The 27,176-nt window shown below is 52.5% G+C and overlaps 1 protein-coding gene across 2 annotated transcripts in view; it reads right to left on the bottom strand.

The window, feature by feature from the left end:
- Positions 1 to 1,393: 1,393 nt before the first annotated feature.
- Positions 1,394 to 27,176, bottom strand: part of TFCP2L1 (transcription factor CP2 like 1) — a 63,768-nt gene continuing 37,985 nt past the window's right edge. For both annotated transcript variants that reach the window (XM_059166610.1, XM_059166611.1), the window contains 9 exons: positions 24,287 to 24,397; positions 21,481 to 21,572; positions 19,752 to 19,800; positions 19,565 to 19,658; positions 17,533 to 17,623; positions 16,407 to 16,510; positions 13,159 to 13,301; positions 8,928 to 8,979; positions 1,394 to 8,002 (listed from right to left, as the gene is read on the bottom strand). In XM_059166610.1, the coding sequence (XP_059022593.1) occupies positions 7,956 to 8,002; positions 8,928 to 8,979; positions 13,159 to 13,301; positions 16,407 to 16,510; positions 17,533 to 17,623; positions 19,565 to 19,658; positions 19,752 to 19,800; positions 21,481 to 21,572; positions 24,287 to 24,397 (783 nt within the window). In that variant the 3' untranslated portion in view covers positions 1,394 to 7,955. The remainder of the gene's footprint in view (positions 8,003 to 8,927; positions 8,980 to 13,158; positions 13,302 to 16,406; positions 16,511 to 17,532; positions 17,624 to 19,564; positions 19,659 to 19,751; positions 19,801 to 21,480; positions 21,573 to 24,286; positions 24,398 to 27,176) is intronic.

Genomic DNA, 27,176 nt, shown 5'->3' with positions numbered 1-27,176 from the left:
GGGAAACATCCTGGAAGCTTCATGGTCATGGCAGGGCCAGCGGAATGTGTGCGGGAAGGAGACCAGTAGACTGGCTCCCAGTGTGGTTCTGCTAGAGAGCCTGGGAAGGCAGCCAGGCAGTGCGCGAGCCTCAGCACTTTACCTCCCAAGTCCCTCTCTGTCTACTCCAACCCCCCCCAGTGTCACTCTCCTTTGGATCCTGGAACACACGGAGCCACTTCCCATCTCCAAGCTCCCCGTCCCCACCCCACCCCCCAGGAACCTCCTCCTGTTCACTGCCGATGTCATTCCCAGTTCATAGATGAGCAGGCTGTTTAGGGAGATCCAGAATCTCGCTCTCCACACGAGGTGGTTCCAGGATTCCCATCCCCACCACGCACACCCTGCACTCAGGCTAGCTGGGGAAGGAAGGGAACTTTACTGGAGTGTGGTGGGGAGGGGAGCTGTTGAGTCCTGCACTTGGGAGGACAGGGAGAGCCCGGGCAGGTGGCACCAGGGAGCGGCACCAGGGAGCGGCAGACCGTACAGTCAACTGCAATGGAGCACCAGAGGCAGGCTTGCTTGAAAGAGTTGCAGTCAGGGAAGGAAGGTGTCTAAGCAGGGGAGGGCCTAGAAGAGAGAACAGAGGCCAGTGGATGACTCCAGAGATTGCACACCAGGCCCTTGATGGTGACAAGGCTTTGGAGTGGATAAACTGCAAATGTGACCTCCACAGCATGCAGCCCAGCACACCCCCTGATCAAGCTTCAGAGACCCAAGGCCTCCTGCTGGGGTGGCTACTGGGGGTTGGAGGGGGTGGGGGGAATCAGAATCCTCATTCTCTGCAGGTGGGAATGTTAAACCCATGACCCAGCAGCTCCACCCCTGCTCTATATCCAGAAGCCAAAGCAGAGACTCCGAGGGACATCTGCACAGCCATGTTGATGATGACATTATTCACAAAAGCCAAAAGGTGGAAACAGCCCAAGACGGATGAATGGGTACACAGAGCATGGTGTATACACACAGTGGGCTCGTATCCAGCCTTAGAAAGAAGAGCAGCCCGTCACACGCGGCAACACATTATGAGCCTTGACCTTCTGTGGAATGAAATAAGCCAGTAACAAGGGGACAAATACTGTAGAACTCCGCTCTAGAACTGTCACAGTAGAGACAGAGCAGAACCGTGGTTAGAGGGGACTGCACACGGGCCAGGAGTGGGGAAGAACCTGTAGAGTTTCTGTTGAGAAAATGAAAAAGTCCCTGGGAGATACTGGGGCTGGTTGCACAGTATGTAATGTACTTGATGTCACTGAATCGCACGCCTCTAAATGGTTAAGATAGTGAATTCCACAGTGTTGTGTATTTTTCCACAATTTTTAAAGAAAGACTGGAGGCCTGAGCCACAGAGGTTTCTTACAAATGAGTTTTATTTGCATTCTGACCCAAGCCCCGATCCCACATACAGATTTCTCATCTGCACAATGGTACAGTAACAAGTGCAAAATATGCTGTATTTCAGGTACAAAAACAATGCGGCAGTGTGACTTCTGTCCCAACGCCCACCTCCCATGACCCAGCACAACCTCTTGACCTGCCCAAGGCCCACAACACCCAGCAGACTCCCACCACCTTCACGAAAGAGTCACCCAATCTGGAGAAAGCTCGGGAAGTTACATATTAGGAAAGAATCACATTACATACATGAACATTGGAGGACACAGTGACCAACTTTTTAGCCAGCAAGGAGAGGGCTGAGGGTAGAGGCACACAAACAATCCCCCCATCTTTTCTTTCCCCCCAATATTTATTTAGTTGAGAGCACATGAGCAGGGGGAGGGGCCAAAGGGAGCTGGACAAGCAGACTCCCCAGGGAGCACAGAGCCTGACACAAGGGGCCCCTCAACACCCTGAGATCGTAACATGAGCTGAAATCAAGAGTCAGACGCTTAACCGACTGAGCCACCAGGCGCCTCCCCTTCTCTGGTCTTCAACAACCAAGCCCCAAAAATGTTTCCTGACTATGGCGCCACCAGGCCCAGGGATAACATCACAGGATGAAAGGCAGCACTGTGTAAGGAGCTTGCTCCCCAATGTGGCATGCAAGAGTGCACCCTATCGATGGGGAACCCAGACCCAGATACCCCAATTCTCACCCTGGCTTGATGCACTAATGGTTGGAGGACCCCTGGCTGGCATCTGATTTCTGTCTTGACTTCCTCACGTGGAACACTGGGCCACGGTAGCCTCAGCACAGTGGGGAGGATGGAAAAGGACAATGGCAGAAGCGCTGAGCTCCAAGCCTGACCCAGGGGAGGCCAGCCAGCATCCGCCATGGCTATTAGCATTGGTGTTGTTACCAACCGAAGGCCGGATGCAGCACTCCGTCACCTGGAGTGGAGAAGCGGGGGACCCATAAGGACCAGACTGCCCCAGCAAGAAGGTGACCCCTCGCTTGACCTCAGTGGTTGGCCAAGATTTTCTGGAAAGGCCTGGCTAGTATCTGTTTTCAGCACTGAGGACCAAGAGGCGAGTCAGTATTATGTCAGAAGAGAAAATGGAATTTCCACGACTTTTTGTTGATGGAATTCAAGATATAGTAACTGAATACTTTCCTTTGTAATACAGGTCTACTCATGAGAAGAATGGAATTGGGACAGGGGATGCCGGGTACAGTTCACTTGGGTTCAGAGACTGTGCTCTGTCATCAGATGTCACTCAAGCTGGCAGTGAGCAGGATATGGCCCGCAGTCCACTGACCCCTACGCGAACAGATGTTATGTTGGTCATGGTGGGAGCCGGGTGATGGGATACTGGGGTTAATTATATTGTTCTCTCCTTGATGACGGTTTGAAAACTTCTCATGGTTAAAAGGCTTCTGGCTCCCTGCTAGCTCCCTGACTGACGGTATTAAACATAGAGCAAGGAAATCGAGGGGAGAAACGGCACAGGAGGCAGGGGCATGAAGACCAACTCCACGAGCCCTGGTTCTGAGGTCCTTGTCAGATGTCAGCTACCAGCACTGCTCCCCTCCCCAGAAGAGGTGGGCCCAGGGTGTGCACCTCCCCCACCCCGCTAACCAGGGCAACGTTGCCCCTGACCAGTTAGTTTCATCCACAGAGCCTGAATGAGTGTCACACGACATCTCAGAGCACAGGTCACCACATCCAGTGAGCTGAAACTTTTTAGGGCTGTGCTCAGGCTGGCCAGATACAGGAGCGAGGGCAGGGGTGCGCGTGCACACGCATGCATCGGTAACGCATACACGGACCTGGCCAGCACAGAATCTGGGCTCAGTCACCAAGGAACAGCTGGCGGCCCTTCTCAGGGCGCTGATAGGGCAGCCACCCAGCTGTGAGCAAGACAGGCTTCTGGAAGATCCAGCCCAGCTACTAGACCTCAGGCGCACAGCAACCCAAGCGGAGATATCAGCACAGCTATGGACAACAGGGACACACGCACCAATGCGACACATGCCTACCCTAGGACTCATGGAGGGGAAAGTGGGAAAGCTCCACCACCCCTCAAGCTCACCTCCTGACCGAGCCAGCCACGACTCGACAGAGGCAGACGCTCCGGCCAAGCAAGGGTCTGGTCCCTGGCTCCTGCACCCTTGGGCATGGCCACGGCCATCACCCCCACTCCTCATCCTTGGCTCCTCCCCCTGGAGAGCCTGCAGGCTGGCTCACTCCACCAGCAACAGCAAGAGAGGTTTTCCATGTTTCTCATCAGCTCGTTAATGATTTTCGAGCTTAAGTTACTCAGGCCAGGCCCCAAAGCCACTCTGGACTTGGAAACTTGTGACCCACAGCTCAGCCAGCTCCAGTCTGCTCCCAGGAAAGTGCCCTCTAGGTTAATAGCTCTTCCCAAGGGGCCCGAGGCTGCCTGGGCAAGAGGTCAGAGGGGCAGCTGGCTAACCTTTGCTTCCGACCCTAAGCCCTGACTTGAAACTCCCTACTCCACCCCGTTCTTTCCATCCATCCCTTCCCCCAGCAAACCCTATTGTCCCTCCATTCAAAAGCCTCTGTGTCTTCATTGTAAAGGTGCAACCTGGCAGACACAGTAAGGTTTATCACAACCTTTCAAACAGAAAAATAAATGGGGCCTGAAAACAAGGAATTCAGCTTGAGGCTTCTAGTTCACAAGATGGCGGCCTGAGCTCATGGGGAGATCGTTCTCTAAGATCACACCTTTAAAAACGGCTGCTGGAAAAGGAGCCACAGCAGAAGCCACAGCCTAGAACCCATGGGATGAAGGCTACAATTCTGGGCAGGCTGCCCCATCCCCACAACCCCCGACTCTGGCCTCAGAACTCACAGGAAAGGCAGTGGACAGGAGTGGGAAGTGCTCTGGCTTTTCTGTATTTTAAATGGAAAAAATAAACTCTAGCTCATCTGATTCCTGCATAAGGAGGACAAGCTGCTGAAATGAAGCAGCTAAAACATTTCTGTACCAAATTATGATGTGTATTTATGTTCTACTTCTCTGTGAGCTGCAAAATTTTATCTAGAACCATTAGAGAAATGCAAAAGGGACATTTGGCTGGCTCAGTCAGTAGAGTTTGCAAACTCTCTATTAGGGTTTGAGTTCAAGCCCCATGTTGGGTGTAGAGATTACTTAAAAATATTAAAAAAAAAAAAAAAGATTAAAACACACAAGTAGAAAAACAGATACCAGTGGGGGTTCCAGAAAATGGAAGACTCCACTAATAGAAAATTTAAGATAATAGATCTTAATTATACCCTCATCTGGAGTTAAGAAATAAAACTATTACCCTATCACATTTTTACAATTAAAAATTCAGGCTGTCGTCACTTGGTCTGGGAGTGGCATGACTTAGGTCTAGTGACTCACAGACACTCTGGAAGACTGGCAGTGGACACCAAAGGTCAGCCCCGATTCTGTGTCACCTTGGGCAAAGGATTCCATTTCCTTGTGACTGAGTTTCCACCAGAAAGGAAATGACTGGTCCTGACTAGGATGACTGTGTAGAGTCAGAACATGTACCAAGAAATCCTGCAGAACAGGAGAGTGTGATACGACCCAGTACTGCTGAGAAGCTTAAGGGGGACACAGTAGGAGAAAAACAGAGAGACAATCATAAAAATGGGGGGCACAGGAGAATTTAAAAAAAGGGAGGGGAACAAAAACAAAAACACATAGTTCCCGGTGACAGCCCCGTGTCCCAGAAGAAAAGACCCAGTTAACATTCAAGGGCCTTTAGCAAGGGTCAGCAACTGATGAGGGAACTGGGCATCCGCACGCAAGAGAATGGTGCTGGACCTCTACCTCATACCATATACAAAAGGTAACCTAAAATGAATTAAAGACCACTGAGAGCTGAAACTGTAAAAAATCTTCAAAGGAAACATAAGCATAAATCTTGACCTTGGGTTACACAGTGGTTTTTCAGATATGACACAAAAGACTCAAGCAACAAAAAACACACATCTTAGGCATCATCCAAATTAAAAAATTTGTGTTCCAAAGGACATCTTAAGAAAGTGAAGATAATCTCCAGAATGGGAGAGAAGTTTCACAGTTCGTGTATCTGATAAAGGACCTCCATCTAAATATACAAAGAACTCATGCAACTCAGTAATAAAAAAAAAAAGGACAAATGACCCACAATGGATCTAAACAGGTATCAAAGAAGACATGCGAATGGCCAGTAAGCACATGAAGAGAGGCTCAACATCATTAGCCATCAGGGAGAAATGCAGATCAAAAACCACAGAGACCCCCTACTTCACACCCACTAGAATCCTCTCATCAAGAAGGCAGGTAATTAGCAACCACCAGCAAGGATGTGGGGACACTGGAGCCCTCCTGAGCTGCTGCTGGGAATGTGGAAACAGCCTGGCTGTTTCCCAAAAGTTAAACACAGAGTTCTACACAGCTCAGCAATTCCTCTCCTAGGTATATACTCCAGAGAAATGAAAACCTATGTGTATGTAAAAACTTGTACAACTATGTTCATAGCAGCACTATTCATAACAGCCAGAGAGTAGAACAACTCACAGATCGATCAACTGGTGAGAGGATACACAAAACGTGGTAGGTACAGCCATAGAACGGAACATTAGAGCTCTAGAAAGGACTGAAGTATGGATACATGCTCAACATGGAAAACCCTAGAAAACATTAAGCTACTTTAAAAAAAAAAAAAAAAAAAGCCAGCCACAAAAGGCCACCGTGATTCCATATACATGATAGGCCCAGAATAGGTAAATCCATGAAAGGAGATTCACGGTTGCCTAGATCCAAGGAAGTTGAGGGGGAGGCGCTGGAGAGGGAGGGTGATCGCTAAAGGTAATAGGGTTTCTTTGGAGGGCAAGGAAAATCATGTCAAATTGAATGTGCTGATTCTGTGGATTCACTAAAAACCACTGAGCTGGATACTATACACGAGAACACTGTATGGTCTATGAACTGTATCCCAATAAATCTGTTACCTGCTGCCCCATCCTCCCCCTAAACAGAAGAGGAACCAGGAGCCTGCTGTACTCTGGAGGAACTCACCCGTTGTCCTAACATAACCATGACCAGAGAGCCCCTTCCACCATCTCAAGTGTCTTGGTTTATATGATAAATTTCTACCACTGCCCTATCACTACGTGGTATCAGTCAGGTGGCTTCTCCCCTCTAGGCTTCACTTTCCTCATCTATAAAACAAGGTCTACGTGGTTCTGATCATCCTTAATCGTAACACAGTATTCCCCCAAAGCTCCACTTTACAAGTTGTACAATCCTGTGTGGCTGGTCATAGGGTTTCCCAGTGCTTTGGAAGATAAACGTAAGTTAGCAAAAGGTAGAGATGACTGGGTCCCAGAAACAGAGGCAAGATGAAAACTAATTCATGAGTTTACTCAATTAGTAACTGAGTTACTTAAATTTCCCCATAATTAAGCCACTAAGGGAGGTGATCCAACCATCCCCATGCAGGCAGAATGCCGAAACAATCCTCTACAAGGATGAACATTTAAATGGGGGACCCCAGACAAGAGACAAAGTCCCTGGGAAACTTGGCAAATTTGGCAGTAGTTAACCAAGGTCTTCTCTAAATGGGACTTGGTTAAGTCCTTGCAAGGACCTGCTATCATTGACTGTCAAGGTCATCTGATCACATGGTGGGACGCTCATTTCCTAGTCCTCCTTTAACCCAAGATTGCTGAGAAAAAAAAATTATATAAAAGAAGCTCAAGGGCAACATAAAAAAGAAAAAAAGAAAAAAAATCCTCTTGTCTCATCCCTTTTATACTTGTGATAATGCACCTGGGAACAGTTTTTCTCTCCCTCCCTCCTAATGGCGTAGACCCAGGTCTGGTGGCAGGTCCTACACATGGACTGTGCTGTATACATGGCAAATGCAGAGACTGGAAAACCCATCTCTGGGCACTGGGGCGGCAGGTCCTTAGAAACAAGAGTCAAGGTGAGAGAAGCAGAAGGCACAGAATAAATCCCATTCCCATCAATCCAACCAAGAATCAGAAAGATGATGCTCACCAGGGTCTCTGAGGAGGGAGACCAACAGGAAGACAGAATGGAGGCAAACCACCTACATCCATCCAGCAGTCCTTGTCAACGGGAAGGCTGGGGGTGAGCCAGGGCCTTCCCTGGAGGCAGGGGAATGGTGGAAGGATACAGTGGCACCAAGATACCCAAAGAACTAGCAGGGTTTCAGAGAAGATGTCCCCGCTATGTGCCTCTTTAGAGCAGCAGGCAAAGAACAAGGAACCATTCAAAAGCTGGAGTCCAAGAGGAAGGGAGAGAGGAGCCACTGGCTTTCTGCATGCCAGAGACTGCACCCCGGGGTTTCTGCTGGTTATTGGTCCGTGGTTTTCATAGACTGGGCCAAGTCCCTCCTGGTCACAGCTTGCCAGGAGAGGCCGCAGCTTACAGTGGTGCAATCTCTACATCCGAGGGAATCCACGAGCTAGGGGTGGGAGGCTCTCCTTTACACATGATACTTCTGCTTAGAGGCCACATTTCAGGATGATGTGGTAGCCATCATTGCTCTCGGCTGTGAAGAGAAACATGGGGCATTTTTCAGGTGAAAGGCATGATGCCATGACCTTGGGGAATCAGACAGGGCATGGTACTGGGGTACCAGGCAGAAGCCCTGCCATGGATATTGCCTCCAAATGTAATTGCATGGAGTGAAGTGTGCTAACAAAAACAGGTATTTTTAACACATGCCTTCACATGCCTTCTGCCTTATTGAGTTTCTTTCTGCCAATGGGCCTTTCTACCATCGCTCTAGGCCCAAGAACTCCATATTCAAGAAGGCTCCGTATTCAAGGCGGCTTTGGACAAACTGTGGTTCTCAGAGTATTCTGACCCCCAGCTCTCTGAAGGCGGCTGCTGGCTAGATCCAACAGAACAAGGAAGAGAGGGCTGGCCCTGTCACCATTCAGGGTCTATGACCTTGTTGGAGGGCTTTCATTCTGATATACTCCCTACATTTACCTGCCCCACCCAACCCTATCATCACCATATATGGTGATATACCCTCACCCAGACCTAGACTAGATCACAGCTAGTTCCCCCTTTCTCCTGGCACAAGAGTTCCTTCTCAGACCCCTTCCTCAGGGGAACCTTCATGCTCTTCCACTGCCCCAGATCCCTGACCCACTAGGCCTGTAGGCTCAGCTGCTGTATTCCACACTTGCTCCTCCTGGAGACCCCCACTGTGGAAAAAGTCAAACGCACCTTACTTCTACTCAGGCACTGAGTTTATAGAGCACACGCTGCCTGGCCAGATTTCCCTTTCAGAACTGACTTTGGAGCCAATCTCAGAAGTTCTCACATCGCCAGGGCAGGCTTTCAGAGCAAGTATGTGTTCCTTTCCCCCAGAGCATGTTGCCAGATGTCTCTCGGAAGGACCCACTGTGCCGGCAGGCCCCACTTACGTAGACAAGAAAAAGGGGTGGGGTGGGGGGCTTTACCTTTTAAGGTACTGAGAATAAAACAAGACTCATCTTGGAAATTCTGCACCATCTGAAAGGCAAAAAGAAAGACCATGTCCCTTCAACCATGAGTTCATAATGTGAAAAGCCACACAGCGACACAAGAGCCCAGCCACCACAGCAGGCAGAAATAAGTCACCATATTTGCACAAATGCAGGGAAATAGTTCCACTTAACATTCACTAAGGAAACACGAAACAAGATAAATGTACAAAATGATCGCCATCGTAAATAACAGAAACTGAACATAAAGGACAGAAAGGAGCCAGGCAAGGAACCAAAACATTAACATGGTAGTACAAGACTGCATGTTTGTGCGCTTTCGTTTCCCTTTCTCGTACTTACTGAGACCTCCAATCCCTATATGGACACATTATAGGAGCATGTATGTGTGTTAACAGCAACAAAGAGAAAACTAAAGTGCTTAAACATACACACACACAACTTGGTAATTAGTATTTCTGCGTAGCAGAGTCCTATGAGGACCAATTCAAACATAACCACTCCTTGTGTCTACAAAGTGGCAGGAAAGGAACGATTATTCAGCCGCCCCTACAGTTCTCATTTTGATTAACTACCAGGTGACCTTGAACAAGTCAATCTTTCCCCTTCAGGTCTCTAAGCCCATCTGTAAAATGGGGTTGCTCCCATGCAAAAGAAGAGAACCAGGATATAGAAATTAGAACTGGCTCCCACTGCTGGTGGAATGTCTCTACAACCACTTTACAAAGCTGTCCACATGATTGGTATGCTACTCCTTCCAGCCAGAGTTCCAAAGAAACCCCTGCATATGGTTTCTCCAGGGGTTTCTCTAGAACCACCTAAGAACGTTGACAGCAGCACTGGCTGTTAAGAATGGAAACTGGAGGGGTGCCTGGGTGGCTTAGGGGGTTAAAACCGCTGCCTTTGGCTCGGGTCATGATCTGAGGGTCCTGGGATCGAGCCCTGCATCGGGCTCTCTGCTCCGCAGGGAGCCTGCTTCCTCCTCTCTCTCTGCCTGCCTCTCCACCTACTTGTGATCTCTGCCTGTCAAATAAATAAATCAAATCTTTAAAAAAAAAAAAAAAAGAATGTTAACTGGAGGGCCACCCCGCTGGCTCAGCCCCAAGAGCATGCAACTCTTATCTTGGGGTTGAGTTGGAGACCCAAGTGAGGTGCAGAGATTACGAACATAAAAACTTAAAAAAAAAAAAAAAAAAAAAAAAAAAAAAAAAAGGCGGTAACTGGAAACCGCCCCCATGTCAATCAGTTATTTTTGTGACCTCATCAGGCTATGCCATCCAGTGGGCCAGGGGCCTCCAGCAGCACCTAAACACATCAATCTCAAAGATATAAAGTGAAATGGAAGAAAGTTACAGAAAAACATGCTATTATTCACCTACATGAAGTTTTAAAATGGGCAAAATTAAGCAATACACTGAGGAACTGGGGATGATTACTACAGAATTCAGACCAGCAGGTGGAGAGGTAGTGTGGAAGAGGAAATCAGCCCACAAAGAGGCTTCTAACAGAATCCTGAATCAACCCGAGTGTCAGGATTGGGCACTTCTTCCTTAAACCGTAAAAATAAGTTCCATATATTCCTTGCACACATATGCTGTACTTCACAATACAAACAGAAAGAATACTTAAAAAATAAACAACAAAAAAAACCTTAAACATACCCGCAACACACACTAGCTAACACGCAGCAAAACTCCTTTTCGAATTAAAAAATGCCACCCATATGTCATTGCCTCCTCTGGATTACTGCCCCCAAATCCTGCAAATCCATCCACCTGTGGACCCCTGCCCCTCCCTGCAGGGCCTAATGATGCATGAAGTACATTTATTCTATACTGCTGGCCTGCTCCCTCTGGGGCTCTTGGCAGCCCAGCTACTTGGGCATGCAAGGCCCTACACACATCCCACAAGGGCTTAATCAGTAACTCCCTTGTTTAATTAAGTGCCCTTGCACCTCAGGGGCCCGCTCCACGTTTGGCCGGACTGCCTCCAGCACTCTGGGCAATTAAGAACCAAAGGTTTCCAATTGATTCAGGGTTAAGAGGCAAGGAGACTTCGGGGAATAAGAATTGCCTACTTAGCGGAGGTTAGCACTGTGGTTCTGTTCTCTGCTTCACTTGCTTCACTGCCCACTCGGGAGGGCAGGGGCGAGCCGAGGAAGGGACTTCCCGCAGGCACCCGTGACATGGCAAGGGTTCGCACATTCTTGGCTTTTGTCTTCACCAAAGAAACTCATTCCTGTGCCCCCACGGGAGCCCACTGCTCAGGTGTCTGAACCTCCCGGGATTGTTCTCAAGGAAGTGCTCAGGTCAGGAACTCTGAGCTTCATTCTGTCTGTGAAGTGAGGGTAGGGAAACAGCTGCCTGAAATTTAAATGGAATGATAGGGAAGAATTCTGACCCAGGAACCAAAGGAGCAAGTGCCAGATAAATGTACAGCTGGCTTAGGAACCCACGCCTAAACAATGCTCAGGCCCACGAGAGATGCCTTCTCAAAACATTACCCAGCAGGTTCACATCCAAGCAAGCCAGTACAAACTCCTCTAGGGAAAGAGTAGGGGAAAGAGGTGCCTTTTGCGTTTGCCCTCCGCTATTTTAGATTTCTTGATTGACACTAAACTGTGAATCACTTTTTTTTTTTTAAAGATTTATTTTTAAGTAATCTCTGCACCCAACATGGGGCTCAAACTCACAACCCTGAGATCAAGAGTCTCATGCTCCCCCAAATGAGCCAGCCAGGTGACCCATGAATTGCTTTTTAATTCAAGAGGAAGGAAACCACCACCAGTTTGCCAGCCTCCAGGACTCAACTCCCATGAAATGGGGGGCACTCCCATTTAAGGGGCTCAGGTAACTGTAATGAAAAGTGGCAACAGGATTATCACCAATAATGTCAATATATCAACTACACAAGCCTTACAGTTTATATCCTGTCACATTTAAGGATTTCTCCATCACTTGCTCCGGAAAGTTCAAAGTGCCCAGCATCGTCAATTACCACCACCACAAGCTTAACCGGTGTCTCCCAGTGCCTGACCCGGTTTTCTCATGTTATCCTTACCACAACCTGCTCAGTGGGTCTAATTATCCCCGCTTTACAGATGTGGAAATGGAGGCTTAAAGGGGCTAAGTAAACCTGCCCAGGGTTACTCCGCTCCTAGCAGCAAGGTCCGAGTGGGGACACGTGTGATTCCAGAGCCCACATTCCACTCCCCCAGACACCATTCGTGTACCATTTCCTCTACAGTCCTCTTCACAGATGCTCTCAGAGCTCCCAGTATTGGCTTGCTGGGGTCTTCTGGAGACTCAGGGTGCCCAACCAGCATTCCCATCAGCCCCACTCTGTTTCTCTAAAGGCTTCATTTCCGGGAAGGTGGGCCAACCTAGCCATCTGACTACAAGGCTGGGCTCTGCAGCTGGACACCAGGATCCCCACCCTAGCTCCACCCTTTATCAGCTATGTGACCTGGGGCGATTTACTCAGCCTCTCTCAGCCTCTCTGTGCCTCAGTCTCCTCTCTGTGAAATGGGGTTTCACCCCATTCATAGGGAGGCTGCCAGAATTAAATGAGTGGCTACACATGCACTTAGGACAGTAAGCAGCAGATAAATGCGGTCACTCCTGACTATTATCATCAAGAGGAGGGGTCCAGGATAGAACAAGCTTAAGCAAGGCATCAGGAATGCCTAAATGTAGATGCAAATCCTCCTCAGCCATGAGTGGGATCAGATCACTCTGTGCCCTCTGCCAGCAGCTTCCTGTGGCCCACACATGTCTACGCAGCCCAGGGAGACCCAGGAAGGCCATGGCATCTTTGCCGGTCAGCAGAGGAAGGCTCTGTGCTCCCATGTGACCTGCCTCCTCTCCATCATCCAGCCTGCAGTCCATTCTCCCCATCCCTGGGACCTCCTCCTCCTCCAGCCGCCCTGACTTCTTGGAGTCCTGACTGTAAGCATTCTGAAGGCAGGTTTGTGTCACCGTCCCTGCAAGGCACACGGCTGAGGATGGGAGGCAGAGTGGATACCAGATAGCTTATTCAGAGCCTCAGAACTCTTCCCCCTGCACTCCAGAGGCAGCCAAGGGCATGTGGCATGCAGATAAAACAGGCAGAAGTCATTCCCCAACCCCAGAGGGAGCATTTCTGGTGCCTGTCTGCCATGCCTCCCTGTAGCCCCAAGGCCATGAGTGGGGGTGTGGGCAGCGCTCACCTCATTGCTCACCACCACGTGGATGCCCGTGGGGCCCTGCCGGTAGACTCGGTGGATATGCTGGGGGGAGATGCTGTACAGGTTGGCGATCTTCTCAACCAGCTCCAAGGTAGTCAGCTCTTCCAAGAAGATGGCATGGTACACTAGAGGGCAAGGGACATGGCCTTCTATAGAACACACCCTGCTTTCTAAGGAGCTTGCCTACCCCCAGCCCCCAAGACAGTCATTCAGTTGTAAGTATGCTTGTGCCCAGATCCATTCCGTGGGACCTGGCTTTAATAGGCACCAAGCCTCTCGACCGCCCACCGGCAGGGGGATGGCAGCCAGGCTATGGTTCTGCATTCCTGTACTAGTCCCTTTGAGGGGATCTTACATAAAACGGAGAATTCCTGCATCCAGCCCATACCCAATGATGCCCACGGCGGGGCAGAGGCTGGAGGGAGATCAGCTGGCAGAACTCTGTATTTCTAACAAGCTGCTAGTGATTCTGACTTGTGACCAGATGCACACCCTTGCAGGAATGAGAAGAAATCATGCATCCTCTTTCCTTTCTTCCCATGGCTTAGAGGGGTCACTGGATGGCTCCAGGAGACAAAGAGTGGGATTTAAGAATAACTGCTCCTTTTAAAATATTTTTATTTAAAATCAATTAACATATAGTGTATTATCAGCTTCAGAGGTAGAGTTTAATGATTTATCAGTCTTAATGTAATACCAGCGCTCATTACATCACATGCTCTCCTTAATGCCCATTATGCAGCTACCCCACCACCTCAGCCCCTTCTGTAACGGTCAGTTTGTATCCTAGAGTTAAGAGCCTCTTACGGTTTGTCGCCCTCTCTGCTTTCACCTTGTTTTCATTTTCCATCCCTTCCTCTATGCTCCTCTGTTTTGTTTCTTCAATTCACCAATAAAATCATGTAACTGTCTTTCTCTCATTTATTTCACTTAGTATAGTATCTTCTAGTTCCATCCGTGTCACTGTAAATGAAGATTTCTTTTTTTTTTTTTTGATGACTGAGTAATATTCCTGTGTGTGTGTGTTTGTGTGTAACCACAACTTTATCCATTCATCTGCCAATGGACAGCTGGCTCTTTCCACAGTTGGGCTACTGTGGACATTGCTGCTCTGAACACTGGGGTGCACATATCCCTTCAGATCTGTAGTTTTACATCCTTGGGTAAGTACCTCGTAGGGCAATTGCCAGGTCATAAGGTAGCTCTATTTTTTAACTTTTTGAGGAACTCCATACTGTTTTCCAGAGTGGCTGCACCAGCGTGCATTCCCATGAGCAGCGTTAAGAGGTACCCACAAGGGGTAACTGCAACCTGACATCACAACGGGTCTCATCCTTGCCCTTTTCCACAGCACAAATGCCACTCCACCCCAGCATTGTGGCCACAAGGGGAAGAGAGGCCCTGGGAGCATCACCTCCCTGCTGGAAGCTAACACCAACCTGGAGTTTTTCCTTACGGGAAACCCAAACCGGCCAGGGAGGAGGCAGCTCTGCAGGGGCCTCGGGGCAGGAGCCTCCACACTCGGTGGCCTCAAGGTCCTCAAAGGCAAAGCATAACTGGACTGAACTAGAGGTTCCCTAACTCGTACCTCATCTGAGGAACGACTGGCTTCAGAAGGCCCTGTGTTTCAAACGCATGCATGCATGTGTGCGCGCACACACACACACGTGCACGCACACATGCTCCGAGGCCACGGCATTCCAGCCACACATCAGACTGGCCGTCCCAGGCTTTCAGATGGGCTGAGCGGCCGTCAGGTCCTGTGCAGAGTGTGTGGCCACCCCCTAGCCCCCAGTGTGGACAGCAGGTGAGGAGGCCAGGGCCCCTCTCTAGGACACTCTTCTGTGACAGACTCCAGCGGGCTTCTGCTGCACTGTCAGAAGGGCTTGGGGCAGCCGAAGGGTCCATGGGACACTCCTCTGGACTCCTCCCGAGCCACCTCTCCTCCAGGGCCATGCCAGCAGCAGTCTGGGATACAAGGCTCTAAACTAGGCCATCCCAGGATCACACCAACTCAGCCACTGGAGAAGCCAGCCCTGGAACAATCTGCACGTCCTGGGGCCCCAGGGTCTGTGCCCGGGCAGCACCAGCACTCAGGGCCTCTGTGAGCATGAATCACAAGCTATGCTGGAGCATCAGGCTGCTCCTTCTGTCCCCAAGGCTCAGGATCTGATCCTCCCGGGCAAACAGCTGAGAAGCTGTGGGAGGACCTAGTCATCGTTCATAAATGTCCAGGGGCCAGATGGAGGGCTCAAAAACCAGTTCTCAGGGTCCCAATGTTTGGGTCCTGGCTCTGCTACACACAACGCTGTCACCTGGGGTATAGTGACCCACCCTGTGCCTCAGTGTCCCCCCACCCAGGGAAATATTCCCAACAGTGCCTACAAGGAAACGCAAGTCAGTGAGAACACGGGAAGGAAGCTCTTTAGACGGACTTAGGGAGTCTTCCTACTCCACCAGTGCTCCCCCATTCTCTGCAGACATGCACAGAGGAACATGGACTCTACAGCTTGAGACCGGCCGCTGGCCAGAACCGCAGAATGCACAGACGCTCAGAAGGCAAAGTAAGGTGCTTTGCTATACATGCCTTGTCTCACCGAAACCGCCCATCTCTGGGGGTAGCGTCACTATCTGTATTCTGTACATGCGGAAGCGGGTGCACAGGCCCTGGTACCTTGCCCAAAGCCACACAGCCAATACGCGGCATGGCCAGCCCTGGTGCCCACACTCAGCTGACCTCAAAGCCTCTGTCCTCTCACCAAACTGCCAACCCTAAAAAGTCACATGCCCCTGAGGCACCCTGAACTAAGCCACCAAACCAAACGGGAAAGACTGGTCCGGCTGGGGGGGACACCACAGGAGGAAGTACTACGGGAATCCAGCCATCGAGCGGTCACTCATCACCAGCCTGGGAGCCCAAAGGCCTGATTCCCATGAGTGGCTACGTAAGTGGCTAGCGGGGGGGGGGCGCATCCCCTCTCTGAGCCTGCTCTCCAGGCAGCAATTAAGTAAGCTAGACCAGCCGTTCTGGGAGAGGACTTCCACCTTCAACATTTTAATCCCAGGAGGGAGTTTAACAAACACTCATGCTGCGAGAAAGCTGAGTGAGGTGGCTCAGTGGACACATTCTCGGCAAGAGGACTCACACTGCTGCTGAGTCTTCCTGTGACCTGGCCACCCGGAAACCAGCCCCAGGCTGGCAGGGCGGAGGCAGCCCCCCCCCAACTCACCACAAAGACTGCTGTCTGCACCAACGTCCCGCTTCTGCTGCAGCGGTGCTCGGTTCTGCTCCAGCTCCTGACAGACGTAAATGGTCATCTTTGGCCTCACATTCCTGGCAGGAGGAGGGGAAATAAACAGCAGGTACCGGGGGAGGGGGCTAGTGGGGAGAACATTCCAGAAATGTTCCAGAACACAGGGTGGAATTAGCAGGCGGAAGGATTCAGGGAGAAGAAAGGAGACCGCCAGATGCAGAAGGCCTTTGTACGGGCCTCCACGGCTTCAGGCAGGCTTGCCTAGAGGCAGCAGGATGGCCAACCCTTCCAGATCCTGTAAGCTGCCATGAGGGCTCTCGGTCCAGACACCCGTCTCAAGACACAGAGTGTTTTTCAGGGCGGTAACAAGAGCGAACACTTTCTCTGGCTTACCCTGCCCCAGGAACCATTTCCAGAACTTCACGTGCCTCCCTCATTCCATCTCACAAATGTAGGGCACTGGAACCACAGCCCTCATCTTATGGAGGAGGAAACCGAGGCTCACAGGGGTCAGGGCTTTGGTCTAGCATAAAACTCGGAAGAGGCAGATCTGAGATGCACACCCAGGCCCTCGCCCTCACTCTAAAACTGTGCTATCCATGTGTGACAGGGAAATGAGATTTAAAATTCACTCGGTCAATCACACTAGCCTGAGACCAAGCACCCCTCAGCCACGTGTGGCCAGGGCTGCTAGACTCAACAGCGTGGCGCCCAACATTTCCACCGCAGCTGACCCAGCCCTGCTCTCTGGTCTGCTCAGAGAACAGACAGCTGCACCAGAGTCCCACCCCTCCTTCTGGAAAGAGGCGGCTGGATGATGCAACCAGCTGGGCACCTGAGGGGAAGGCTGAGGGGCTCAGATCCAGAAACCAAGGCTCCAGCCAAACCGAGAAGCAGGAGGAACCTGCAGGGAGGGGTGAGCTGCGGCAGGCTCAGCACCCCCCACCCCCTCCATGGCCCTGATCCCCTCTCACAGGACCTCCTCCCTGCACCTGCTCCAGGAAGAGCCCTGTCCCCACCAGAGGGCCCACATGGCAGCATCCAAGTTGCTGAGATGGGGCTCCCTGCCATACCCTGCATCCAGCTGGAAACTGATACCCACCGGCCTTTGATGGCATTGAAGAGTCTGATCCCATCTGCAGGCCCACAGATCTGGACCAAATCCTCCCGAGACATCTTTAGCAAGTCAGCACCTAGGCAGGAAAATGGGGCCACCCGTTAGTGGGAGACACAGGAAAGCTTCCGTCCTCAGGCACCTGCAGATACTGCACTGCGGACAGGGAAGAGTGGGGGACAGGGAAGCATCAGCCTCCCGCTCCGCGGGCACCAGACGTTCCACAGAGAAACAACAAAAAGCTAAACATCAGGAAATCACAGCCCAAGAGCTGAGTGGTGTTCTCCAGCTCAGCAGAACAGACGGGCATTTACAAAAGCCAAAAGGTCCTCACCAGCTGTGCCTGCCCGTCCCTGTCTCCGTACCGTTTAGCACACTAACACAAGCACACGTAACCCAGCACAGGACACTGAGGACCCATGCTCGTCGAAGTGCAGAAGTGCACAGCTCCCTGCCTGTGGCCTCCTCAGTGCAGCCACACTCCGGGACACGAACGAGAGGCAGACGTTCCCACCTCCCACTGGCACCCGTGCCAGTCTCGCCCCCACCTCTGGGGAACCACCGTCCTGACTCCTCATCTCCTTAAACTTTGCCTGAAACTTTGAAATTTATGTAAGGGGAATGGACAAGGATGCACTTCTCCTATGTCCAGCTCCCTCCCTCCCAATTCTGGTTAAGGGCTCATTCATGCCCATGATTACATATTCTTCATCGCACGAATACAACCTTAGTCCCATGTCCATTCTCTGCCGATGGGCACCAGGGTTGCTCCCAGCTGGGAGCGATGATGAATAAAGGTCTATGAACATCTTACCGTGGATGCAGTCCCGTCCTCAAAGCCCAACAAGTCCTCTAGAGCCTTGTGCCCTAGGACTCTCCAAGGGACAAGTATGCTATCACCTTCCGCTGAAAACCAGCCAGCAGTCACATGGCCAGGAGCAGTAACATCCAACCCCTTTTTCAGGCATAATTCTGTAAGCACAAAGGCTCCCTCTACATGACAAGTAGAAGCCAAAATCCCTCCACTGTTCTACCAGGCCTCTCGGTCCCTTCTGACCTCACCTTCCCCAGTCCACTTGGCCCCACTCATCTGGGTGCTAGGCTCTGTGGCCTCACCACTGGGTGCCAGGCTCTTGTGGCCTTTGCACTTTCTGCCTCCTTGGACATTTCACTGTCCCCCGTAGCCACTTAGCTCCCTTGCTCCCCTGGACCTAGCCTCTGCCCAAGCGCACTCTCTTTGGCACCCCCAAAATGGCAGCATCCCTCCCTGCTCCTCCCCAAAACGAGCCAGGCCCCTCCTCTGAGACTGCCCACCACCACAGGGTCATGCAGCACTGAAACATGGGGTCCGCACACCTGTGCAGACTCAAAGCTACAAGCTCCCTCGGAGCTCAAAGGAAGCCCCGCCAAAGCTGAGCTCAAAGATGACCGTGAGCAGTTTTCCTTCCACTGTCACTGACGTGCATGGGAGCCACTGTCCTAGTTCTGGTCAGTACTTTACTCCCGGTCGTTCTGGACTGCCTCGACTTGGTGGCAGGGTTCACCTCTCTGCTTACCGTTATGACCCACAGCCTTGGCCCCAGGTCTCTGTCAGACAGCCCCACCGGTGAGGGCTTGAAGGAAGCCACAGCTTCCTCTCCTCCCTATGGCTTCACTGTCATCTCCCAGGTCAGGGCTCCAGAGAAAGTGTGACACACGGGTGGCGGGGTGATGGGAAGAGCCAGAAGGCTTGTCGAGTGTGCCCCAGCCCACCTGGTGCAGGAGGCCCTTCCGGGGCAGACTGGGACCCACCCTAGAGGACCCAGATGGTCCACCCTGAAAGCCACACTCGACTCGAAACTCCCAACAGACAGGACATCCTCCTTTAGCACTTGGCTCAGGGTCAGCAAGTGAGTAAGTGACCCATGCCATACCGGGTCCCAGCCCGGCAGGCAGTGTGGCCAAGTCCAGGAAGCCACCTGGCTTTGTGATGTGTTTCTGGGATCCCCATGGGTTCTACCAACAACACAGAGATGCGCACCCGAGAAGCTGGCGAAGAGCCGGCAGAACTGTGAGAACCTGTTTCGGTGGAGCCACTGCTGGGCGTCCTGGATTGAGGCTGACGGAAGCAGGTGCTGCAGGCAGAGAGAGAGGAGGGGGCCTTGACATGAGCATGCCGGGTCACCCCAGGGACACACAAGCTGGAGAGCCCAGTGGCACACACTTACATCATTGCCCAGCGGTAGGGTCTCCACCGGGTGCGTCGGAGAACTGTTCCTGCAAAAAGAACCAGAGATCAGTCACAGGCACAGCCCCCTCTCCCAATGTGGCGCTCCTCCTCCCCTCATGGAATGGCCCTCACTGCAAATGCAGCAGGGCCTCAAGAATTCCCCAGGTCAGAGACATGTTGGCAGAACTGCCCACGCAATCCCTCAAAATCCCTGACCAACCCTCCAGGGCGGACACAACGTTCTGGCTGGCAACACATCACAGCTAATGAGCACCCCTCTAGCCTGAGCTCAGGGTCTACAGAGTCTCCCACCCCCCACCCCCGCCAGCCTCAGCCCCAGGGGAGGGCAGGCTACCCAAGGATCCCCAAGCACCGTTTGGGTGCCCAGACAGCAGCAGCCAAACCCCTGTCTGCAGAGGCAGAGAGGGCTTCGGGCTCCAGGGAGGGACCTGCCCTGAACAGGGAGCCGCAGTCTGGCACCCACTGATGAGGAGAATATGGTCATAGCTGGAGGCACCTGGCCTCCCGCCAGGGCTCACTCATGGGGAAGGCACACCTGAACACCTGCATTTTTAAGTTAAGAGGAAGATACAGTTTTAAATATAAATGACCCTCCCAGACAGAGACTGGAGAAGGCACAACGTGGAGGGACGCAGGTGTCTCACTCTGATTAAAACGGACAAGCTGGGGTTACTCTGTGTGTACCTTACCACAGTGACACTAAAGAAAAGGCCCTCGCTGGGATGACCCTCAGATGGGTCGTTGGTGACAAGAGCTGCCCTCTGTGCAGTGTCCATGAGGCACACCGTCCCCCAACCCTGAACCAATCCTCACCCCCTGCTAGTGGAGAACATGAGGCTGCGGAAGGTTAAGAACTCACCACTCACTCCAGAGATGGGGATTTAACACTGGGTCCACCTGAATCTGAACATGACACCTAGGCTTTGTGTCCCTGCCCTTCTCAAGGAAGCCCCTTGTGACCTTGTGAAATCAAATTCACGGACACACCCATTCTCCCGTTAGTCAAGGTCTCTGGACGCCAAGCATGGGCTCTGAAGCGCCCACAGGTTCCACACCTACCTCCTAAACCTGCCATGGTCTCCCTGCTCCTGCTGTCCCCCCAGAAACAGGATCAGGATGTCTAGAGCCATCACAGTGGTGCCCTGAGCTCCTCCCAGCGCCCCACAGCCTGGGACAGGTCCGCCAGCCCCTGCACGACTGTCACCTCAGAGGCAGTGTGGCCTGTACACTTCCAGAGCCGGGTAAGCGGGAGTGAGGCCACTCCTGTGGGACAAGCCCTGAAGCCCGGACCAGGGAACATCCTGAGCTGACCCGTGCTGCCAGGAGAATGCGTACAAGGACCGCAGAAAGAATGAGGATGGCCCCTCGCAGCCGTCAAGGGCTACCAGAATGGCTGCCTCCTAAGGCTCCATCTGTTGAGAAGGCATTCTGCCCTGGAGGGCACCCACAGGCCAACCTGCTTCCACGGTGAGGGGGAAGGGGTGGGATGCTGGGCCCTGGGCTGCTACCCCAGCAGACAGTGCTTACAGAAGCGTGTCCAAGCACAGAAACCCGTGCAAATATTCAAAGTCCCGCCCTGAAGCGCATGCTGATGCCAGCATACAAGGTGGGGGGGTGGGGGGCAGAGGATACAGAGGAAAGATCAAAAAAGGAGCCTAGATCCATCATCACTCTAGGAGCCCCAAAGGAAGAGAGGGCGGACATACCCTTCGCCAAGGCCGAAGCTGTTTGGAGAGCCGTTGTAGCTTGGAGAGGGAGCACTGTTCACCTGGTAGGCCATGTCCGGCCACGGGGAACACTGCAGAAAGAGCACAGGGCAGCATGACTCAAGCGCCGTGACAGGAGGAACTCAGCTACAGATGTATTATCCCAGCTCCTCTCTCTCCCAAACCAGCATCCACCGAGGCCAGCACAGGACACCACGGATCCCTCAACATTCTCCCACAACCTCCCAGGCCCCACATGAGGCAACAGAGTGTGAGTTTCCTAGGGCCATGCCCAAGCAATCAAGCCCGGCAAAGAAGAGACCTAAAATTCAGTCATTCCCAGAGCAAGCAAAGCAAGGCATGTGTCTCTGTGAGCTTTCTAGCAGTCGAATCATCAAGGGAAACATCATCCGTCCCGTCCCCTGGGTCCAAAAGAAAAGAGAGCTGACAACACAGGCCAGCTGCCCAGAGGCACGTTTTCCAGATAAAGACAAATGTGTGTCCATGTAGAAGAGGGAGCAATGGACACAGATAACTTCCAAACAAAAGTCATCAATGAGGATCAGTACTGGGGCTCCGGGGGGGTTCAGTTGGTCAAGTGTCTAGACTCTTGGTTTCCACTCAGGTCACCATCTCAGGGCTGTGAGTCAGGCTCCGTGCTCAGCAGGGAGTCTGCTTGTCCCTCTCCCTCTGCTCCCCCCACTATTCTCTTTCTCCCCACACCAACCCCCGCCCCCGCCAAAATAAATAAGTAAATAAACAAATAAATCTTTTTAAAAAAAAATATAGGAGTTCAGTACTAAAACCTGCACTATTTGAAAACAGAATCAGCCGACAGGCCCTGGAGAGCAGAGGGTAGGTAAGCGCCTCCAAAAGCAAGCCAACCCCTCTGGACATCATTCTGTATCTGTTACACGTCAGGCATCCTGCTAGGAGCTAAGGGAGACACAGAAGACACGACAGATGTGATCCTTGACCTCAAGGTAGTTTTGTGCAGAAGCCAAAAATGAATATACGTGAGAATCACCCAGACAGAGACAGCAGAGACATACAGGTTTTGCCTGTTGGGGAAGCCAGCGGGCCAAGTATTCACTTTTTTCCCTTCCCTGTGATGACACCTCCTCAGAAAGGGCCAATCTGAAGCATTCCTGAAGATTCACTATCACCCATCGAGCCACAGGCTGGTCAATATTTAACTCTGTTGTGCGTGTGGACTGGAATGCCGTGGCGCTAACCCCGGGAGCGGAGAGGTCGACAACCTGTCACGGACGGGGCCAGGCCGGGGTTTTCACCAGCAGCACCGCGTGCTGACAAGGGCTTGGACAGACATGGTCTGAAGCACCCCCAGCGCTCTCCTCCAGTGAGGGGATGTCCAAGGAGAGTCAGGAGCAGGGAGGTTCAGGCTCAGCCTGGAAGGGAAAGGTGTCTGGAGGCAGAGGGTGGTGGGAATGTGGAGGGCACCCTGGGGGGCCTGGCACTCTTCTGCTGCTAAGTGAGTAAGCCAGGCTCTCCCTGCACCATAGCTTTCTGGCCACTGTCACTCTGAGCCTGCTGAAACGCCACTACAGGTCTGTCTGTGCTGCAGAGTTAGCTTCCGTACTCTGCCTTGCTGCAAACACCCTTCTGCATACGGCTTATTACACCTGCTCGCACACACACCCCCCTCCCAGGACCAGCCACTGTTCTCTTAGCTGCTCTGTGCCCAGGGCCTCACTTTAACCATAGCTGTAACCCCCACCATGGCCAGTTCTGGGCCTTATGCATCTGTGGGGGCCTTCTGGGCCAGTCGCACTAGGCAATGAACAAACGCTCCCAAGTTGGGCTGACTGCAGAATGCAGGGGGGAATAGTTGGATTTTTTGCTTTTTTTAAATAAAAAACAGAGCCCAGGAAAAGGAGGCTCCAGTGGTAACAAGTCATAAGAGGAAGCAGTGCCTGTGACAGTGTTCATCTCAGAAGTACACTGGACAGAAGTACAGTTCATCTCAGAAGTAAAGCTGTCGTGGGGAGGGAAAGATGCCTGAGAGTCTGAGTTGGGGGAAAGACATTCCAGTATCCATCCCAACTACAGAGCAGCTTGTAGTTTGCGCCCCCTGACCCAGTGAGCCTGCTGAGAACAGAAGCCTGCAGAGACTTCTACCATATGCGGACCTTCACACTGCCGCGGTCACTCGCAGCACCCTATCGACCAGGAGCCCAGGAAGCACCAAATGTGCACCAACAGGCCATCATGCACACAACGGAGCCACACCTCTGGATAAAGAACCAGAAAGCTCTGTACGAACAGATGGGGAACAGACTCCAAGCAAGGCTATTAAATAAAGCAAGTTACAGAACAGCGTGTCTATGTACACTGTCAGTGTAAAAACAGCGGGCGTGGGTGCACTGGCTTCACCAGCAGAGGAAGCTGGGCCATGTATGTGAAGACCCAGGGATGACAGCTGTCCTGGGGAGGGAAAGCTCGAGGCTAGGACAGTTTGGATAGAGGTATTTTCTGATGCATACACACTCTCTTCTGTTGGATTTGGGGCCTTCACCTATTAAAACAACAATCACCTGACTCCGGAAATTGCCAAGAGCACAGAACAGGAAGTTACTTCGGAAACACTGTCCCGGCACCCCCCCCACCGCCGCCGGGGGTTATCATGTGAACACAGTTCTGAACCCGGGAACCTAACACAATTTCATGGGCACTGTTTAAAGAGGCATTCACTCCCCAGTGGGCAAGTTTCAAGAATCTAAACCAAAAGGCCAAAGGCCCAGGGTGGCAGGGGGATCGCATGCACCGCGACACCAGGCCAGCTCACCTCTGTGAGAATGGTGGTCTCATAGGATGGCTGGTACTTCTCCTTCTCCTGGGCCGTTCTTTTCTCCATCTTTTCCCGGTCAGTCTTCTGTTTCCTGTCAGCTCCCTTTGGCTACAAGTGCAGAGCACAGGGGTCCCATCAGTCCAGAGTGGGCAGAGGCAGCTCTCAGAGAAAGACCCAGGGCTTGATGACAGTCCCCAAGGCCTGCATGCTCCCTGCCTCTCCCCAGGGCCCAGGGGCCAGGAGTCCAGGCAGGATCTCCGGATGGGACAGCACCTCCCATACCTCCGAGGCATTAAGCACTCAGTCATCTTCCTGGAGCCCTTCCCTTTCCTCACCCCAGGGCACTCACAGCCTGCCACTGGGTCCTGCCACTCAGCTGCTCAGGGGGAAATGCTTGCAAATAATCTCTACCAGAGGCCAGTGGCCCATGGACAAAACCCTTGGGAACACAGCCAACTGCAATGCATTCCTTGGGTTACTGGTGGACAGTGAAGGAAATGGAAGAAGTCAGGGCTGCTGGTGGGAGTCTGGTCTGCACCTGTGTGCTGGGAAATCCTGGACACATGGTCAAGGTCTCCTGACCCCTCCAACTCCCAGCACTAGCGTGCAGGTCGCTGCTGGCACACCTCACAAGGGATACCCCCTCCAGCTTCAAAGAGCCTGTCTTAGGCACCCAGCAAACGTGAGCAACTTACAGAAGCACTACGATTTCCATCATTTACAGGTAAGGGAGGCTCAAGTGACTTGTTAAGAATGGAGAGGAACCTACTGCCCTGGCTTGTCAGAGTCTTCAAAAACCAAAAAAAAGAAAAAGAAAAAGAAAAAGAAAAAGAAAAGAAAGAAAACCAAAAACGTGAAGCAGAAGCAAGTGCTGACCAGGTGAAAATTCAAGAGAGCATGTCCCAGTATATACCACCAGCATGGACCTAGCAGCCCCACTCCGGGGACACTCACAGCCTGCTTGGTGGCTCCCAACACTGACTCCCAGCAGCCCCAGAGCCCAGAACTGCACCGTCTGCCTGCGGATGCCACAGACCGTGCACAGGGCACACTCAGTGAAAACCATCTCCTCAATGCCCCCTTCAGGGACTTTCATCCCAGAATGCACCTTCCTCATGCCACATAGCTTTTCGTTTCCAGCTCAAGGGCATTTCAGGACATAGCCCTGAGAGTGATGTGAGACCCACTTTAGACAAAGCTGGGTTTGCAGGGGGGCCTCTGGGAACAGCAATGACAGATTAAATGTTCTGAGAAAGACCAGGCCCGCAACCCCTATACCCTGGTCACCTGCCCTACCAACCCCCGGCCTGGCCCCTGTCCCTAACAGGAGGCTCGTCCTCCCTGTCCAGAAACCAGGCGGCAAGCCCACGTGTGGGGTCAGCACTTGGTCCGGCAAGGCCTGTGGAGAGCTGGCTGGTCAGGAAGGGGCTGCCTGTCCTGTCAGAGGCCCTGACACTCCTCCCCTACCCCGAGCCTCAGCACCTGGCTCCAAAAAGCAGGAGGCATCCCAGTGACAGGTGACAGGGGTGACAGTGTAGAAATGACAGCCAACCTGGTGAGACCACCTGGCGCTTGCACACACCTGCTGGCATTGCTTCTGTGATGGGGCTGGGTGCGTGGGGCAGCCATACCTCCCCAGGCGTTCTGAGAAGCCAGCTTCAAGTGACAGGGGCCCCCATGCCCCTGCAGGAGATGCCAAGGCCTTCCCTGGGCCACTCAAACAAGGCAGCTTCAGATCCATTCCTCAGGGACAGGTGGTGTGTGGCACAGGAGCCTGGTGGGCAGAGCCCTCACCCCTAAGCTTCTGCCTCGAGGTACAGAAAAGAAAGCTGCTAGGGGGCCATGGGAAGGACTAGGCACTCTGGGGGCGTGGATGCGGGGGGCAGACATGGTCCATCTCTCCTGCCCAGTGCAGCCTCTGAGCCCCAGGAATCCCACTGGATGCCACAGGACCAGAGGACAAGGACGACGAGCAGGACTACACATGTGGTCTGTACAAGGCGGGGACAGAGATATGACTGGGACAGGCAAGGACATCCGGCAGCGCAGCTATGGGGCCGTCCACAGCAAGTCAGAACCGCGAGAGTCCAGAGCGGGCCATAAAAAGACCAGAGGCTACGGCGCCCACTGCACCAATGGACAGGCTTAGTCGAGAAGTGCTCCCCAAAGATGGCCAGGTCCTCACCCCCAGGACCCTGAGGCTGTCACCTCACAAGGCTGCAGGTGGAATCAGGATGGAGAGCAGTGGGAGACGGGACAGGAAAATGATCCTTCAGCATCCCAAGGGGTCCTACGTCATCACAGGGCCCGTGAAAGTGGGCTAGGGACGGGGGAGAGGAGGCTGGAGTGGCGTGACCACAAGAGCCCAGCGCTCCTGCCAGTTCTGCGGAAAGGTGGATGGGCCACAGGCCGAGGAACACAGAAGCCTCTAGAAGCTGGCAAAGGGAAAGAGAGGGAGCCTCCGGAATGGAATGCAACCCTCCTCACACCCTGACTTGAGCCTAGTGAGACCTTGTGAGGCTGTGGACCTCCAGCCCTGAGGAGTAATATATGTGTGTGCCATGAAGCCACGAAACCTGTCATCATTTGTTTCAGCAACAACAGGAAAACAACTATGGTGGCCTTGCAAGGAGTCACCATCCCGAAGCCGGTTTCTGAGGGGGCTACCGCGATGGCCCAAAAGACGCTCCCACCATGACCAGCGCCTTCCCACCTGGAAGGGAATCATTAACTGAGCCGGAGCCCGCCCCTCCCTCACCCCTGCAGAAGCCACAGGCTCTGCTGTGACCCTCCATTCCCACCACCACCCCCCCCGCCACTGCCCATCTTTAGGCAGTGACGGTCCAGACAGATGAGATGAAGAGTAGTTAATTAACAGGCAAGTGCA

This window comes from Mustela lutreola, chromosome 3, assembly GCF_030435805.1.
Source record: "Mustela lutreola isolate mMusLut2 chromosome 3, mMusLut2.pri, whole genome shotgun sequence".
Lineage (NCBI taxonomy): Eukaryota > Metazoa > Chordata > Mammalia > Carnivora > Mustelidae > Mustela > Mustela lutreola.
Note: the sequence above shows the minus strand (reverse complement) of the source record. Positions and strands in the feature narration are given on the sequence as shown.